Source organism: Schistocerca americana, chromosome 3 (genome assembly GCF_021461395.2).
Source record: "Schistocerca americana isolate TAMUIC-IGC-003095 chromosome 3, iqSchAmer2.1, whole genome shotgun sequence".
In the NCBI taxonomy this organism is placed as follows: Eukaryota; Metazoa; Arthropoda; class Insecta; order Orthoptera; family Acrididae; genus Schistocerca; species Schistocerca americana.
In genome coordinates, this window is record NC_060121.1 from 135,865,121 (window position 1) to 135,884,512 (window position 19,392).

The following is a 19,392-nucleotide window of genomic DNA, read 5'->3' on the forward strand; positions in this document are numbered from 1 at the left end:
AGTTAGCACTGGTCACTGAATAAAACCTAAGTGGAAGTCAACACAGAGGAATGTGAGTGAAGGGAGAGGCCACATCAAAACTTATTAGAATGTCAAGGACGCACATGGGCAGTCTCCCTAATTTACTTACAAAATCTGCCAAATTTCTAATGTGATGTGGACACTAACCTACCAGTTGTCAACAGCGTAACAAGGTATCTTGCTACATAATTTCTTGGAGCTTCTGTGTTACTGACTATTGGCCTAAAAGGAATCCCTTCCTTGTGTATCTTTGAGAGGCTGTATAATTTAGGTTGTGACATCATAATAAGAATTAAGACTCTTTGTATATTCTCTGAGGAGAAACTTCTTTTCAGGGAGGATGTTAGTCTGCCTCTGCAGCCCTTTCGTCATGTCAACACTGAATGCTAAATGCGGGATCAGATAGTTTAACATTGTATTATCTGAACATAACCCCACTTATCCCAACACAAGTGTTGCATTTCCCGTGCCAGCAGGTAAGATAACAATGCCAGGATTTGCCTGAGGGAACACATAGCAGGTCTCTCTGCTGCTGTAATATCACTTTTTGGGCAAATGTGTCCTCATCAACACATGACATGCTTCTCTCCTTACAAAATCATTACTGGCAAGTACCCGTTGTCCCTAGGACAGATCAAGCTACATTAACAAAAGATTTCTTGATGAAATTCATCAATAAAAGTTGAGATGTAAGGTTCCAAGTGATGCTGGGGCCAAGAAGCAGTGTCTAGCCAATCCCAAGAAAATATCAATATTGTTCAAGCAATCCTCAAGTGAAGCTGAAATAATTCTTTAGAAATTAAATCCACCTATCTGTGAGTATATCAGATCATCTCATCAGCAAGAACCAAACTGACGTATTCCTTGATGTGATTGTCAGCTGGAGAGGAGAATTAATGTAAAGAATTTTACTCTGGTAAAACAGTATTATGGTCTTGACACTATAACAAAAATGAAAGTTCTCATTGCAGTCTCACACTTCTACTGCAAAGCATTGCATATGTAACTTCTGCAAGTGATGATAAACTTCCTCATGCAGAGGTAAGCAATGTGAACTCGAGCTTCTCATGGCATGTATTCAGTGTTCAAATAACTTATGGTAATGCAACCAATATCCTTGACAACAAATACGAGGGGGGATTTAAAAAAAAAAAAAAAGGGAGTGGGAAATTTGTCATAACCTCTTTATTTCTTAATATTTTTACACCAAATTTTGATCACCTTCAAAGTATTCTTCATTGACCACAACGCACATCTTCAAATGATCCCTCCATTGTCATAACAGTTTTTAAATTCACTTATCAGTATGCTCTTTATGCCTTAGTGTTTTTTGTTTTACCTCCTCCACAGTGGCAAAATGCATTCCTTTCATGTCCCTTTTGAGTCTGGGGAATAAAAAGAAATCACTGGGACTAGATACAGTGAGTAAAAGGGGCGGACAATCGGTGTCAGAAACTGATTTATGGAGAGGACGGTGTGGGCCATCACGTTGTCATGATGGGGAAACCAGTTGTGTGTGTTCCAAAGGTCTGCCCTTTTCTTCCAGATACTCTTCCTCAGTCCTTTTAAAACCTCCAAGTAGAACTCCTGGTTGACGGTCTGACCCAGGGGAACCAAATCCACATGCACAACACCTCTTCAATCGAAGAAACAAATGAAAATTGTCTCAATGTTTCATATCACTTAGTGAGCTTTTTTTGGGACAAGGAGAGCCACTTGTCTTCCACTGGCTTTGAATGCTGCTTTATTTCAGGATCATATCCATAGCACCACAATTCATCACCAGTAACCACCTTGGAAAAAAATTCAGGGTTCTTTTTTAAGCTGATTTTGAAGCTCAAAACATGCCTGAAGTTGAAGCTCCCTTTGCCTGTCTCTGAGAAGGCGAGGGACAAATTTGACTGCAACTGTTCCCATGTGCAAATCTTTGGATAAAATTCTCTGAATTGAACTCTATGATATTCCGGACATCTCACAGAGTTGATCAGCGGTTTGACAACGGTCTTCATGAACAAAGGCATTGATTTTGTTGACATTTTCATCACTTCTTGATGTTGAAGAGCATGCTGAATGTGGTTGGTCTTCAATTGACATATTTCCATTTTTAAAACATGAAAACCGGTAGACTGTGGTTGTACTTAGGGCAGCATTCCCAAAGCAGTCTTAAGCATTACAATAGTTTTGGGGCCGATTTCCTCAACAGGAAACAAAATTTCACAGCCGCGCATTGCTCTCGACAATCTTCCATCACGTTTTCACCGAAATGGAAAGTTGTTTTCCTAAAAAACTCTCGTGAGCGAATTGATGCATTCACAGCGACACAACTTCGCACGCTGTCTCAGGTGGCATGACCGTAACAGACACCTGGACAAACATTGTGTTCCCACACTCTCCCTCCTCACCGCAGCCCAATTCCCATTACTTTTGGGTCCCCCCCCCCCTCGTATTTATAGTTGAGGCGGAGTTAGCAGTACTTACCCGCCTGTTGCTGATTAACATTTCATTTTCAGTTAGCCTGACATTGGTCGTCTTTGGTTGTTTGGCAGTGCAAGTTGTTTTTCTGCTTACACTTCCTTTTGGTTTCAATATTAGAACAACCCTGCCCACCAATGTCATAAATTGCCATGCACAGCAATATATCATGCATTTGTGCCTTGAAAATGGTGGGATATTCACCTGTCGAAATATCCATGGCTGTCAAGGATGTTACTTGTCTGCATTCTTGTAAGTTATTTCAATATTCAGTACTCAATGAGAAGCTCAAGTTTCACAAATGTTTGTATGTCTGTCAAATATTTCTTTCCCTCAGTTTAGTTTCATTTTAAATCTTCCAAGTTAAAAATGTTTCTCATGATATGCACGTTAATAGGGACAACATGTAACTGTTCAGAAGATTCGGCAGATAAAATCCAAAGAAGCTGTAAATGTAAGTGACCATTGGATAAGTGCATTGAAGTTTTAAAAAATAATAGTCAATAATAAATTTGTTTTCTATTCTTTGTATCTTTTTCGTTTTAGATAGACAGGTTGATGTTATAATACTTTGTTTGTTCTTGGTTAATTTTCTGAGATCTTAGACTTTTAACATGAATTTACTCTTCTAAAAAAGTCTTCATGTGTGAAACACGGTTGGAAGATTTTTTTTTTTTTTTTCCCCCATACTCAAAGGTATGAAGGGGCCACATAGCATTCTCTCGTGACGGTGCAGCTATACATACCACCAGCAACAATATGTTGCTGTTGTGAATTTATTTCTGATTTGTGATTTAATTTTGAAATTTGTGAGGTGTGATATAAGAAAAATGGTTGTATGTAATAGCATGTTTGAAATTTAGAGATTTTTCAGTGCTAGTTGGTTAAGAAAGTTTTGAAAGGTACCAAGTGTGCCACATTTCAATCTAGGCTGGCAAACAAGACAAGAGGAAAAACTAATCTTGTGCCGAGAATTGCAGAATTAACAGTCAGTCATACAAACTTAATATTTGGGAACCTTAGTTCAAAATAGAGATGCAGTCTCATTTGTAACATATTGTTAATTTAATATTCTTTTAACTACAAAAGTTACTAACTAATAAATATTTGTTTAGACTGTTATACAACTCTGAAGCTCACAGCAGTGGCAAGCTGTCTCTTCTCCATGACACCTGGGTTAAGATAATTTGTGACATTTCATAAAAGTAGGACATCTTCGAACAGTTCTGATGTATACTTTGTCGCAAAACTGCTAAAAATTGAAGTGTCCTTGTAAATACATACCACAGTCATTGTAAAGTTCTTGTCTTTCATATGTGCATAAAATGAGAGGTACTGTTTAATGAAAAATAGAAACTAGTTGCAGGAGAAATGTTTGCACTACCAGTCCTCCTCCTCCTCCTCGTCCTTCTTCTTCTTCTTCTTCTTCTTCTTCTTCTCATTCAGTGAAAACAGTCTTTAATTCTTCTTATGATTCAACAACATGCATTCTTGTTCATGTAGAAGAAGGAAAATAAAATGTTTCATTTTGATTATCTGACTGCATGATACATTGTGATTTTTGTCTTGGGTTACAAATACAGCATTATGTTGCACCAAGTTGCTATAGGAATTGCTCAGTGAAGTAGAGAAATTTACAAATGAAAATATGGTCCGTTGTGGGCAATCTATTCAGGTTCTTTATTTAATTTGTGAAATTAGCTTATTTTGACTTTGCATCATTTTCAAGCACTTGCATGATATCAACTTACATACATCACATTTTACATTGTATGGGTAACACATTCATCTTGCACATATATGGTCACATGCAATAATCCATAAATACATGAGGGCAGAGTCCAGATCATAATACAGTTAGTATTATGTGACATGATAGTGTAGTATTATGATCTGGACCCTGTCCACATGTATTTATGGATTATGGTGTGTGGCCATATATTTGCAAGATTAGTCCGTTACTTTCACATTGTAAAATGTGATGTGCTTGAAAAACTTGTGTGCTCGAAAATGATGCAAAGTTGAGACAAATTAATTATATAGATTAAATAAAGACGGTTAATATACAGCCTACAGTGGACCATATTTTCATTTGTAAAATATTTAGAGGCTCTGGATCCACACAGAAACAAAATTTTTAGCTGTGCAGAATGATTTAACAGGTATCTGATGCATACTATGCTTAAAAGCATCGATATAAAGTAGCTCACCTAATTAACCATTTTTGCATTTTTTATGTGTATTGCTTAGTGTGCAATGTCTGTTGAAATACATTGCTGTCTTCTCAATGTTTTTGTGTGACATTATATTAAAATAACTTAAATCTTGTCCTTCATTAGCTCTCATTTCGCAGATGTACTTGGTAAAGATGAACTTATGGTGGTTACTCTGTCAGATGATTCAGATGGTTCACAAGAAGAAAGAATGGAGACAAACTCAGGTGCAAATGTTTCCGCAGGAGAAGGTGATATAGTAGTAGAAGAAGTGTCGAGTGGAGGTGAGGAAGCTTCAAGTGATGTAGAAGAAGAAGAAGATGATGATGATGAGGAAGAAGACAGTGAAACGAGTTCTGGGTCAGATGATGATGGAGCAGGTTTGTATCACTTAGTAAATATATTGATGGAAAAAAATAGCGACATCAAAAAATAATGAATGTAGAGTAATGAAATTTCGGGAATAAATTTGTTTAGGTAGTATATGTAAAGACATTGCAAGGCCACAGGTTAGTGTAAGTGTGAGATAAGTCATTGCAAATGCAAAATGTGTGGTACATTAGTAATCGCCAGAATATCAATATAAGCATACAAATGTGCATGCATCGTATTGTACAGGTGCCAGATGTCAGTTTGTGGGATGGAGTTTCATGCCTGTTGCATTTGGTCAGTCAATACAGGGACAGTTAATGCTGTTCGTGGATGATGCTAATTATAAAATTAGGGAATAGATAATTAATTACTGTATCTGTGGTGCTGCCACTGTGTTGTGAAAATTTGAACGGTAGAATGATTTGCTTTTTCTGTATAGTTTTTTTATTAATCACTTCATGTTTCACAATTTAATAATTTATTCAACTTCCTGATGCAGTTAAATGACTATTTGTTTGATGTAGATAGCATATTCTGCATTTGCAAACTATTTTATGTTTTTTTCTTAACTGATCATAGATAAAGGGGATATTTCTCAGTGTAAACTTATTGCATGACTGAATATTTATGTCTTTCATAGTTTACAAATTTTATTGTATCAAAAACTCAAAATTGTTGTTAGCAAATTGCACCTCTCAGTACAAAAACATTGTCTTTATTGTCATTTATCATACATTGTTTTGGATGTACTTGTGATAGTTTCAGAAAACAAAGCTGCATACACAGTTGACATCAAAGCTGTCTTTGAAACAGTAACACAACTTGGGGAGAACAATAAATCACTAAATACTCTCTCTGAAAGCTACCTAGAACAGATAGTTTGGAAGTGCACTCATGACAGAAATATATTAGTTTTAACTGCAACAAATAAATGATCATCTTGTTGAAGATTCCTACATTAAAATTAGCCTCTGTAATTACGATGCAGTTTTAGTAACAATGATTACAAAATTACAAAGGCATCTAAAACAAGTAGAAAGATTTAAAAGTTCAGTAAACTAGATACGGTAGTGTCATATCAAGGAAGAACTCAAAATGTTTAGCTCTGGCCGTAAGCACATAGACACTGTGGCTGGAGTTTATAGAAGTAGTTTACCAAGTACTGGATAGATTTGTATGTAGTAAACAATTCACAATGGAAAAGACCCTCCATGGAATACAGTCTATAAAGGATCATCTCAAGAAACAGTGGTTACCGAAAAATGGATGTAAAACAATGCGTAGGCCTATAGATAGATTCAAAATGAGACATATTTGGACCTCTCGTAAGATTCACAGAAATCCTGGTCGTTGTAACGGTTGTCAGTAGTACAGAAACTGAAATTGAGGGTAGGAAAGCAAAATCAGAAATACTGAACTGTTTCAAAAGTTCCTTTACAAAGGAACTTCCAGTAGTACTGCTCCATTCTAATTCTCACATCACTGTGAGGATTAATTTTATAGATATTTATGTCACTGAAACCACTTAAACTAGAAATGACCCCAGAGTCTGATGAAAACTATATCAGATTCCATAAGCAATTTGCACCTGAGTTAGACTCCCTTTCAGCTAAAGTATCCCATAGACTTCTTGAACAAAATATTGTGCCCATTGGTTGGAAGAAAGCAATGGTCACACCTACCCAGGAGGAATAGCAGTAGTGACGCACTATTGTACCATACAATCAACATCCATCTGTTACAGGCTCTGAGAACATATTATGAGCTCAGCTGTAATGAGGTATTGCAAACAAAATTATTTCCGTCATTCCAGCCAGCACTGATTTAAAAACATTGATCGTGCAAAATTGAATTCACATTTTTTTGGTTCTGAAAGCCGTGATCCAAGGTAATCAGGTCGACATAGTTATTCCTGACTTCTGAAAAGCATTTCACTTGGTATCATTCCAACACATATTAATAAAAGTTTTTTTGGCAGGGAGGACACAACACATTATGTTGGATTAAGAGCCATAGAAAACTGTTGAAATTCCTTCAGGCATGGCACAGAGAAGTGTGTTCGGACCCTTACTGATCATGTTGTATATTAATGCATGGGAGAAAATATTATTAGTAACCTCAGACTTTTCACAGATCATGTTGTTGTGTACAATTAAGTAATACCTGAGAAAAGTTAGTGGATATCTAGTCAAATCTTGATAAGCTGTCAAAGTGGTCCAATGATTGCAACTTGTTTAAAATGTTCAAAAATTGAACACCTCACAAAACACACAAACATCATACCCTATGATTGCAATCAGTCAACCTCAGCAAATATGTTGGTATAACAGTTTTGAGGATATGAAATGGGTTGACCACATATGCTCAGTCGCTGGTAAACAAGGTAGCAGACTTTGCTCCTTGGTAGGATAGTAGGAAAATGCAGCCAGTCTACTTAAGAGATTGCTTATAAAACATTTGCGTGTCCCATCCTAGAAATTCCTTTAGTATGTAGGACTCATATTAAATAAGTCTAACAAGAAACATTGAATGGATACAAAGAAGGGTAGCACAGATTTGTTTGACTTGTGGGATAGCATCTCAGAAATGTTGAAAAACCTGAACAGGCAGATGTTTGAATATAGATAGAAACAGTTTCACAAAAGTGTTCTTAAAGAATTTGAAGAACAAGTAGTAAGTGAAGAATTCAGCAGTAGACTACAGTCCTCTATGTATCGCTCCATGTAGCAGTTTATTCAGTACTCTTTCATTATAGTGTTGTGAGATGGCTTCGGAAGTTGATGAAAAGTATTTTCTTACCTGACTATCACAGGATGAGGCTCAGTGACATATATATTCATTTAGAGTTATTGTAGGCTGGAAAATGATGGATTTATTTGTCATTTTTTCCATTTTGGTGTATTTTGAGCTTATTTATTTATTTCAATATGAATGGTTTTCTCTGCAGCTACACCCTCTTTCAGCTAGTACTCACTATTCTCAAATCGAATCATCATCAGGTGGCCTCTGATACCTGTTTTTGTATTCATTAGAAGCATATCTGAAAGTTGAGATCCTTTACAACTAAGAACCTGAAGATGTCTATTACACTGCAATGGAAACTAAAGTAAGATTTTGGAAGTCTAGTTTCTACAAATCTTATTAGAGAAGGAAAGTTGCTACTCACCATATAGCTGAGATGCTGAGTCACGATAGGCACAACAAAAAGATTCACACAATAATAGCTTTCAGCCATTAAGGCCTTTGTCAGCAATAGACACAAACACACAAGGGCGCGTCCGCGTGCACAATCTCACACACACACACACACACACACACACACACACACAAACGCAAACGCAACTGCACATACGTCTGCAGTCTCAGATAACTGAAACCACACTGGTTGCAGTTGCGTTTGCAGGCGAACGTGTGTGTGTGTGCGTGTGTGTATTGCTGACAAAGGCCTTGATAGCCGAAAGCTATAATTGTGTGAATCTTTTTGTTATGCCTATCGCGACTCAGCATCTCCGCAATATGGTGAGTAGCAACTTTCCTTCTCTAATATTGTTACATTCCATCCTGGATTTTCCATTGTTTGATTCTGCGTACCTTAGTGTGTTTCAGTCGAATATTACCCTAGTTTTACCAATTTTAATTACTCTTTCCATAATGTGTATTGTGGGTTCACTAATCCATTCTAAGTGCCCGCGATAGTTCAGTCTCATTCCCCAAATGAATTGTAGATATCATGAAGCTCATTTTTCCTATTATGTTAATCAGAATGTATGTGTCTGAAAGAAGAAACTTTTTTTTCATACTAAGCTTTCTTCACACTATGTTACACACCACCAGAACTTGGTTTTTAATATCCACTGTGCCATATTGTTTCCTGTTTCAGTCAATGTTTGCCCTAAATTTAGAAAGCCTATATGCTGCTAAATGACATCAAATCCTTAGCACACATTTCCACACTCTTGTCAACCACTAAGTCTTTTTCCTCTTTCAAAGTATTTATGTAGTGAGGAATTACTGGACAAATTCACAAACATGTCATAACATATTCGAGGTTCCTGGATACGTGTTAAGTAACTTCTTAAACACATGCATTCTGTTTCATGACTGGTATATATTCCTGAAATCTTGATTTCTTCTCAATGTCCCTTAAGTTTAGTTTCTTCATTTTGATGCTTCCGCCGTTATGATAAAAGAGCTGCAGTGAAACTACCTACGCAAACATATACCCGACTAGGCACATTGGACTTTATAGCACAACCTGTTGTCAGTCGCAGCTGGCTGAATGGGTCAGTGAAGCTTACCAGACTTACAGGAACCCATGTTGGCCAGTTGTGCTTCAATGCTTCAATACAGATGTACTCGTGTCTCCGTTGTGACAGGTTGAGGTGCTTTAATGGTTGCGGTGGAGATAGGAGCAGGCAAGCTGGAGGGAGAATTTGTACACGTCTGTGCCACTTATTGCTAATTTGAAATTTGACACTTAAGTCATTGTTGTTTAAATTTGGGGATTAAATTCATATTTGTATGGGTTTTTCCCATATGCCACAACTTGTATTGTTCAAATTTAAGTCACTGGATAAACTGTCAGACCCTCTGTTTGTTACAGTGATTGTATTGATTCAGAATTTGATTCAGGATTCTTTTTGTTACCAGCAGCTGCTGATACTGATGACTCACGTGGACATCACACTGAAAATGAAGAATATGAAGGTAGTCCTGGATCTGTAAAGAGGGAGCGGGATAGTCCTGAGAGAGAAAGTCCTCCTGCAGCAGCTGTTGGAGTAAATGAGAAAAAACCTACAAAAACAGATGAGAATGGCATACCATTCATCAGTGATTCGCCGAAGGCCGAGAATGCATTGAAAGAAGAATTGCCCCCATACCTCCCTGCCATCCAAGGATGTCGTAACGTGGAAGAGTTTCAGTGTTTAAATAGGTTGGTATGATAAAACATAGAAAAAAATTGAACTGTTTTGAAATATGTGCTCAGCTGCATAATTTTATTTTTATTTTCCACAAATTTTTCTCATCATTTTGTCTAATGGAAAGAGGGTTGGGGCATATAGTGAAGGTACTACAATGCTTAACACTTTCACATTAAGTTCCATATTCTGAAAAAAATAGGATTTCTTTCTTTCACAAAATGATGCACTGCTCTTTCTTAAGGAACTATGCAATCACTCTGATGAAGGAACACATCCATCAGTGCACTTGTATTTGTGTAATTAGCACAAATTCCTTTTTATAGCTATGGATATTCAACTCTTACATGAAAGTTTAATCTTCTTCTCACATATGCTGTTTGACACGTAGCACTACTAACTGGTTGAGTAAAAGGATCATGTAACATTTTAGCTGTTTCCATGATTTGGAGGCAACCAACAGATCACCAACAGATTGCTATTTTCGTCTCTCAGCAATAGTTGGAATTATTAAAAACAAAATAAAAATGTAATATCCCCACTTTCCAGCCAGTGTAAGTCCTATCACAATGGAAAACTACTGATATCAGTGGCTTACTGATATGTGAATGATGATCCCACATTTCAAGACCTATGTCATCTGCAGAGACAAATATGACCACAATTGCAGGGGGAAAGTGGCATGCTGGAAATAAACTACTGGTTCAACAGAAAAATTAAGATTGTTATCTGTAATGGAAGATGATGAAAGCAAGGGAAATGGATTCATTCAAATGGAAAATGTTTGGCCTCATATCAGAAACAGTAAGGGAAGGTTAACTTTTTTAGAAATTTAAGTTGACATCTCTGTGACACAAATTTAGAAAGATAATTGGATTAGAAGTTCATGCATTAATTTGTTTAGATTGTAAATGGTATTATATTTATTTCAGAATGACTCATCAGGTTACATTTAATTTGTTGCAGAATTGATGTAACCATGTTGAAAACAGAATACAAATTATCATGAGTTGATAGCCACCAAAAGTCACTGTCAATGATACAAAAACTCCATAAATTTTTATTCCACTGCATAGTCGCAAGCTTTAGTGATTCCATGTAAATGACAAAAAAAACATAAATGCACAGTTCTACATGTTACCGTCATGTAAATAAAAGAAAACCTGTTTCCCTTTCAACTTAAGCAGTATGTATATTGAACATTAGTAAACTTGTCTATAGTTACTCTTTCTTTAAAATGTTATTTTTACCAGTAATAGTTACTAAATGTTTCATGAATAGAGTGTTCATAAGCAGATTCATGTACAACTGGATGTAGGATAGTCTGTCTCTGAAGCTTCAATCCAGGACGACAACCGCTGTAATGTGGACTGCCTGATAAATCACCACATGTCATGAGATTTAAATGTGAATATAAATGCTGTAGTAGTCGCAGTGCAGATTTGGCCATGTCATTGTGGGAAACACCTAATACATTGACAAATGACATAATTGTGGTGACAAAAATTCTTAAGTTCTGTCCATAGTATGCCCAGAATGGAAAACTTTCAATTGTTTTTATTTGTACTGTTTGCATAAATGAATCTTACATTAATGTTTTCTTGTAGGATTGAAGAAGGGACGTATGGTGTAGTGTATCGTGCTCGTGATAAACGAACCAGTGAAGTGGTAGCACTGAAAAGATTAAAGATGGAGAAAGAGAAAGAAGGTTTTCCAATTACGTCACTAAGAGAAATTAATACACTTCTGAAGGTTAGTTAATGCAATCAATATTGTGCATTAAGATAACTTAGACCTTACCTCAGTACAATAAGAGTGAATATTATTAGCCAATTGTATAGTTTCCAAAGAAAAGCAAGTAATTACAGTAGTAAATTGCTTGTCCACTAGAACTAAATCAGTCCTTTTGATAAAATGTGTCCTAGAGTAAGAACACTGTTTAAGGTCAAGGAACTTTCTGGCATAAATTTGCCTTTTTAGATTGTACTTAGTGTTTTGTGCATTCTTGTGTCTTTAAGTGTAAAGGTACTATGTTGAAGATAAATTGTGAAATTATTTCAAAGTCCTTAAAGGGAAAGAGTGAAAAGCAAACAAATACAAAGCAAACTATAAGACTTGACTTGTGAGGCTGACACACAGGAAAAGCCAAGATAGACTGTAAAAATTGAATTGTTAGTCAACACACTAGATTGTTGTTGGTGTTTGGGATAAGAATGCATGACATTGTATTCAGTCACAGTTGCAAGGCCTTAGTGAACAGTGCTGCTAAAGGGAGAGAGGTTGCAGTTACACAGAAGTTAGGAAAGATGACAAAAAGAGTTCAGTGAAGCCAGAGTCAGTTACTAGTGGGGCTTTGGAAAGGGGAAACTGGAAGAAAAGTAGAAGAAATAACAGAAAGAAAGTAATAACTACTCAGAGATAGCACAGATAATAAAGATTGAGCAAAAAAAAAGGAGATGGATAAAGAAGTACAGAAAAAGAAATTAGTTTCATTAACTGCAGGTCAGTGACATAGGTTTGATGATTGTTTAAACAAATATAATTCCTGTCGTGTAGTTTAACACTTTCTTTTGTAATTGTGTGCATCTCGTTTATGCTCAAATTTGGCATATTCTGTCAATGTACTATCTTTTGACAAGTATGGTAGTTTCACTGAGCTTTGCTGTAGCCTGTGGTTTTCATTTGCAATTCACCTGTTCAATCTGTTTTTAAACACCCTCAGTATACATTAACACACAGTGCCAAAAATTTAATTCCAGATTCTTGGTACAACAAAAATCCTAATTTCCTTCATTAGTTTCAAGCAGTGACATTTAAAAAAGCTAATTTTCATTAATATTCCTGGTTAATATTAATTGTTTTGTTTTTAGGCCCAGCATCCAAACATAGTGACTGTACGTGAAATAGTTGTGGGCAGTAACATGGATAAAATTTTTATTGTTATGGACTACGTGGAACATGATTTGAAGTCACTAATGGAGACCATGAAACAAAAGAAGCAGGTGTTTATTCCAGGTAATTGTTCACAATTATGATAGTTATGTTTGTTTTGTAAAGAGTATGTTGTGGCTAATGGAAATCTGAGACAGACCAAGACGGATTTTCATTAGCTATGAAATATTAATGGCGTTGCTGTTTGAAATTTTTTGACCATCTTTGGCTGATACTGTTAGGTCTTCATTTATTTTATCCCTATCATTTATTCACCTAATTCATTCTGTATGTTGTTTTTGTTTATTTCTTTTATGTGGAATGCTAATTCTTTTGATACAATAAGTACCCTAATACTTTCTGCAGAAATACTTTGATACTCTGTGTATTGTGAAGAAATAACAATGTATGCCATCTCTATTACTTATAATAAACTGTGCAAATTCCAAAAAAATATAGTTTGAGGCTGATTGTTCTACTGTTATGGGAACTGGGATATTTTCTATTTCTCATTTGCATATTGAGACCACCTGTTACCACATCCTGTTTTCCTTTCAACCAAATTACTACATTAAAAATTCATCATTATCTCTCTCTCACCCCACTTAAATCATATACATTATAATGTACTTTCAACCAAATTAGACCAGAGACATTTTAGTCATTGTTTCTGGTCAGTGTACTCATGATTTAGCTTTTCACACTGAAATACTTGAACTGTACTGTATTTTTTTGAAGATATGTGTAGTTGATTTTAAACACTGTTTCAGGTGAAGTGAAGTGTCTTATGCAGCAACTTTTGCGTGCAGTAGCCCATTTACATGACAACTGGATATTGCACCGTGATCTCAAGACATCTAATCTACTACTGAGCCATAAGGGGATACTGAAGGTTGGCGATTTTGGCTTGGCTCGTGAATATGGTTCTCCGCTGAAACCGTATACTCCAGTAGTTGTAACACTTTGGTATCGAGCACCGGAACTACTACTGTGTACAAAGGTTAGTACATCTGTGCTGTGTAATGACTTACACGAATCACAAATGTTGTAGACTGCTCTCATCATAATTATGAACTACATGTGGGCATACAGAAACACAAAAATGTATTCCCAATACACCAGAAGAAAGGATGACACAGTAGTATGTAAGAACTGAAAGAGAAATATCGAGTGTAGCGAGGGGAAACAGAATGCTTGCAAAGTAGACTGAACATGGTATAGGATTTATATGTTTATTGACCATATATCATTTAGGTAGAAGACTATGACTTAATTTGGATTGGTTGACATGTACAAAGACTTTTCTTGTCCTGGTCCCTAACTACAAACACAAAATGTAGTTATTAGCGCTTCTTTACAAGAGAATCAAGTTGAAGTTTCAGAACTAACTCCCCACAGATAAGGTACTAGGCATGACTTCTGTATTAACAGAAAACAAAAATGTTCACAAACCTAGACCAACAAGCAGTCATTTCTAACAAGCATTGTTAGAACTGTAAATACTGAGATGCAAATGTCAATTAACAAATAAGGCAATTCTTATTGTTCAAACGCGACTAAACAGCAGTATTATTAAACCCTCATCATTCCCTGGAGACTCGCTAAAAAAGAATGGACCAATGATCCGATTGTGCACAAGTTTGCACCACACATTGGCCTTTCCTATTTCTCTTTATTTTGTGTGTAACATGAGGATTCTTTGGTTTCCATGTACAAAAGTTATCATGGTTCAGTTTTCTGGAGCATGAAATGTTAGCTCATCGGAGAAAAAAATTATTTTCCAAAATCTCATTGTTTGCATCAGTCATGGCTTGTATATCTACTTCAAACTGTCTGTAGGAATGGTCTCCAGCCATCCTCTACCACTAACGTAGCCAAATCCAAGATATGGTATAAGGCCAGGGAGGAGGAGGAGAAATTGATTCCTTGAGAGGCAATCACAATCACGTACTTATGATTTAGGCTCTTCACAAAGACTGAAATACCATCTCCTCATTGTAGCTGTTTGGCATTTTCACTGAACAAGGTGGCGCAGTGGTTAGCACACTGGACTCACATTCGGGAGGACGATGGTTCAAACCCTTGTCCGGCCATCTTTATTTAGGTTTTCCCTGATTTCCCTAAACCGCTTCAGGCAAATGCCAGGATGGTTCCCGTGAAAGGGCATGGCCGATTTCCTTCCCTAATCAGGCTTGTGCTCCATCTCTAATGACCTCGTAGTGGACTGGACGTTAAACACTAATCTCCTCCTCCTCCTCCTCCTCCTCCTCCTCCTCCTCCTTTAACAATTGCAAATCGGGTGAATGGTTTGTGGTCTTTTATTAAATAGTTTATTGGGTGAAGCACAAATTATGACTCCTTTGATGGAACACCATCAGAAGTGTTTATTTGCTTGTGCAGCTTCCTTTATAGTTTGAAAAGGAGTGGTGTTATAGCACAGCAGTTATCACATTATTATTATTATTATTGTTGTGAAAATATTTCCCTATTCCTTTATTAGTAAAATCATCTGTTCTGGCATAGTAAGTGGAAAATGTTAAGTGTTATCTCTCAACAAATGATACAGAAACACCATACTAGTTTTTGGACAGTACAAACACTAATCAGATTCCTTGCTGTGGATTGAGTAGGAACCACATTCTCAGCATAAAAATCTTGAGCTCTTATAGTGGTGTACATGTAAGAAGGCAGCTGCATTCCTCACAGAGAAGGATGGAAATAACTTTGCGGCATGACTAGTATGCTTGCTGTCTCATGCCGCATGTTCCAGCCATTTGTGTGCACTGCCAACTGGCAAAGCTGTGGTGCGCACCACATCAGGCCACTGTTTCTGCTTCTTACAATACCTAGAAAAATTTACTCACTTGGAAAACTATGACTCTCACTTTAATGAAAAACATGTCATGTTTGTTTTATGCCACCCATAATTAACATTACAGTTGCTAAATACCCTCACCATAACTAAATTAACACTAAAATCAAAGCTAAATTTTCTGTGCACAACCTAAAGCACATGCTGCAGACAGATACCAAAGAGTGATGCTATTGGCTAGAGCATCATGTGACACGCATCTCCCTTCCACTGTGCATTGCTGACCATCTGTATTCACATGCGCACAGCACTGTAACATTGGTATATTTGAAGTGTTATTTGACTTGGTGAAAAAGGGTTATATAATGTTGATCATTGTTCAGAGTGCAAACATTATAGACAAGCCAAACTGACATGAGCATAGCTCATGCAATTAACTGAATTTATTGTGACCTTCACAAGGTCAGACAGTCCTTTGAAATAATTGAAAACATGTAGACCTTAGGAGTCAGCTGTGTATTAGCGGTTATGTTAGTGGTCTAAGGGAGCTGCACATACTCATCATCCTGATTATGGTTTTGGAATGTAACATCGCTGTTTTGTAGCTGAAATGAACAAAGATGATGTGTTACCTTTCAAACGATCTGTCACCTTGCTGCTATCAGTGATAATATTACCTTAATTATTTTCTTGTGCACTCGCTTCACTTCAGATTCCTTGATGTAGTGGACATGCTATGCAGAGCCACCAATTCTTGCCATGTGACTTTGTCATCTTCTGCAGAGGGTCAAGGGCTGGAAGAGAGCTTCAAACTATTTGAGTTACTGAATGAAGTAAACGTCTTTCAATAACTCACATACATTTAATTTTCAGTGTATTTTAGCATTTAACACAGTGGGTGTGCAAATCTCTTGTGAATTTGTAGAGCAGAACATCATCTCCAGAACATAATCGAATGGAATGATATTATTCTCTTAAGCTTCTTTCAACTGTTTTTGGGTGTTATCATTGCCAGCAGTGCTTCTCGTGCTGTGCCTTCCAAAACACCGCCAAGCCATGATGCTGCCACTGAGATGGGGACACACAGTCGCCATCGTGCTTTGCTCACACTTCTCCCATCAATCTGCACATGAATCAAATCAGTGTGTGCACAGCGGGATGTTTTCCACTTAAATTCTATATAAACAGTGTTTTTATACAACCATCTTTCATAGGCTTGAGAGGCAGAAATGTAATGTTACTCTGCATGAACAACATGTCACATGACAGATCCCCCCTGCTAAGATGAAAGAAGTTGCGTAATACAACTTACTTAACTAATTACATGCATTTTATTATCTTTAACTTTCTGTTAAATTGTTGTTACTACTAAACTTAAGGTCTTGTAAGACCAAACTCTTTTTTCGTTTCGTACAATAAAAACATGTCTGATCATATTTCTATATCAGTTCTTTCAATAAGTATTAGTAGCATTCAATAAGAATTAAGATGTTCATTATCTAAGGTCATTTTGCCCACTTTTACCAAAATAAAATTAGTATCTTGTTATTCGTTAACCTTATTCCTTTCAAGGTAAATCTCTTGCTATTTCTCTTCCTATAAGTGCTGCAAGCCCACGTAAAGGGTGACTTACACATCCCTAAAATAAATCTTCAGTTTCCATTTAATGTTCAATTCTAATGAAGTGAAGATTGGGTTTAATGTGCAGCAACCCCATAGTGTCTGCAAGAGAATTGTTCAATTTTAAGCTTATGCTTTGTTGCTGAACCAGCAAATACATTTAACTCTAAATTTTCTGCTGCAGCAGATGAAAACAAATGTGCACCTAATAACATTTCTTAGGTTATGTAAAACATAAACTTTTGTATTTCCATTTAAGAACCCATAAATAATAAGGCGAACTTCACCTCAGGTAATGATTTCAATAATGAAAAAGTGTAAATCTCAGTAATCAACTTATAAAGTAAACAAGACTTTCTTGTTCTTGCATGGATTATGTGAGTAACACCACTTCAGCAATGATTCTATGTACAGTCAATAGAAGGTAACATAACCACCACAGTAGTTAGGGAACAGATATACATTAATTTTATCTCTGCTCTTCCATTGAATAGTGATCCTCCTCTAAGTATATACTTCTTATCTCCATACTGTAAGACTCTTTCCTTCTCATCCCATTCAGGAAGCTTCCCCTGGCCAGGGGTTCTAGGTGACTTTCCTGAACTGTCCCGATTTCCTGAAGCTTACCAGTGCTTTCCATTCACCCCTTCTGCCAGGAGGAGCCACTGGCTCCAAAAGCTTGACATTTCTATACATTTATATGAGTTTTCTCCTCCCACTACTTGATGATTGTTGATTTACATTTATTGCTTTTTATTATGTTTAATTGCTGAACCCTTACTTAAATCAAACTAATCTGCATGTAAAAAAAAAAAAAAAAAAAAGAAAGAAAAAAGAACAAAGAAACCAACTGCTACTGCATAATTTTAGGCTCTAAACTGCATCTCAGGAGAATGGTGTACACAGTACACCATGCAAGCAATAAAGGAACAAAAAGAGGCACAACTACCCAAGGGTTAACAATAATCTACCAACCTCAACATTCAACTGCATGGTAGCTTTTCCCAGTACTTTGTTGCCCATTGTTATCTTTTCTGATTTTCAAATGAGTGAAGCAATTAAACCTGGTAAATCACGGATTTCGATTATGACCCTCCCAACACCAGAAGGGATCAGCGATCCCCTTGTCAGTGTATCAGTTCTGTTATCACAGAGAATAGCTGTAGGCTAGGACTGTTGATATTTTTAAAAATATTGGGAATCTGGTATATCAATATTTAAGAAAATATCATTATTGGGTCTCAATACATCAACAGAAAAATATCGATGTACTGCCCTATAAAAATATTGGCTGCACATTGTAAATAAACTGCCGGTTATAGAGCTGTATATTTTGGTATTGATTTATTATTAGATATTCTGTACATCAACAAGCTAGCATCCTTTGCGTATCCCCCTTAGAGCAAGAATTGAAAGAAAAATAATGCTTGTTCACACTTGGTGATCACCACTTTGCTAACACGTGTAACTGCATGTAAGTGGCACAATAAAAGGTATAGATGGGTCCATCATTCGCTTTCATCACTATCAGATTTGTCTGGAACACTTCATGTCGACTTCCTGTTTTTTTTTCATTTTTGCAAACTTAGTGACCTAGTTGTAGTGTCAAAATTACGTGGTGAAGTTAAATGTTGCAGTTTCTGTTAGTAGCGCTCATTAAGTCAGCATTTCCTCTCACACGTCACTGTCCACTGCAAAGACCCATCTTATTATTTATATTTTTGTTCATCATTTACGGAAACTGGTTTTGAAGAAATAGAACACTAGTTGTGTGTGAAGAAATAGAACACTAGTTGTGCTATTTTTACACATTCAAAATCTTGTTATTTAATTCACACTGCCACTGCCCAGTGCAAGCGGACTTCTTCTGTGTGTTTCACACAGACAAAGAAATCGCTTGGACATGATGAAAGCTCACAAAGTAAGACTCCTTCACACAGTGAAAGTAAAATTATGTTCTACTACAATTTCAAAAAAAATAAAAAATAAAAAAAAATTGACATTCGATATTGCTATTTTGATATCAATATAT

The 19,392-nt window shown here is 36.4% G+C and overlaps 1 protein-coding gene across 6 annotated transcripts in view; it reads left to right on the forward strand.

The window, feature by feature from the left end:
- The window catches only part of LOC124605471 (cyclin-dependent kinase 11B), a 99,318-nt gene that overhangs the window by 54,671 nt on the left and 25,255 nt on the right, over nt 1–19,392 (forward strand). For 3 of the 6 annotated variants that reach the window (XR_006978647.1, XM_047137173.1, XM_047137176.1), the window contains 5 exons: nt 4,847–5,086; nt 9,729–10,011; nt 11,605–11,749; nt 12,868–13,012; nt 13,699–13,928. Coding sequence is in view for 5 of the 6 variants with exons in the window: in XM_047137173.1 (XP_046993129.1) it covers nt 4,847–5,086; nt 9,729–10,011; nt 11,605–11,749; nt 12,868–13,012; nt 13,699–13,928 (1,043 nt within the window). In the remaining variant the exon portion in view is untranslated. The remainder of the gene's footprint in view (nt 1–4,846; nt 5,087–9,728; nt 10,012–11,604; nt 11,750–12,867; nt 13,013–13,698; nt 13,929–19,392) is intronic. The other 3 variants (XM_047137175.1, XM_047137177.1, XM_047137174.1) reach the window with 2 other exon arrangements.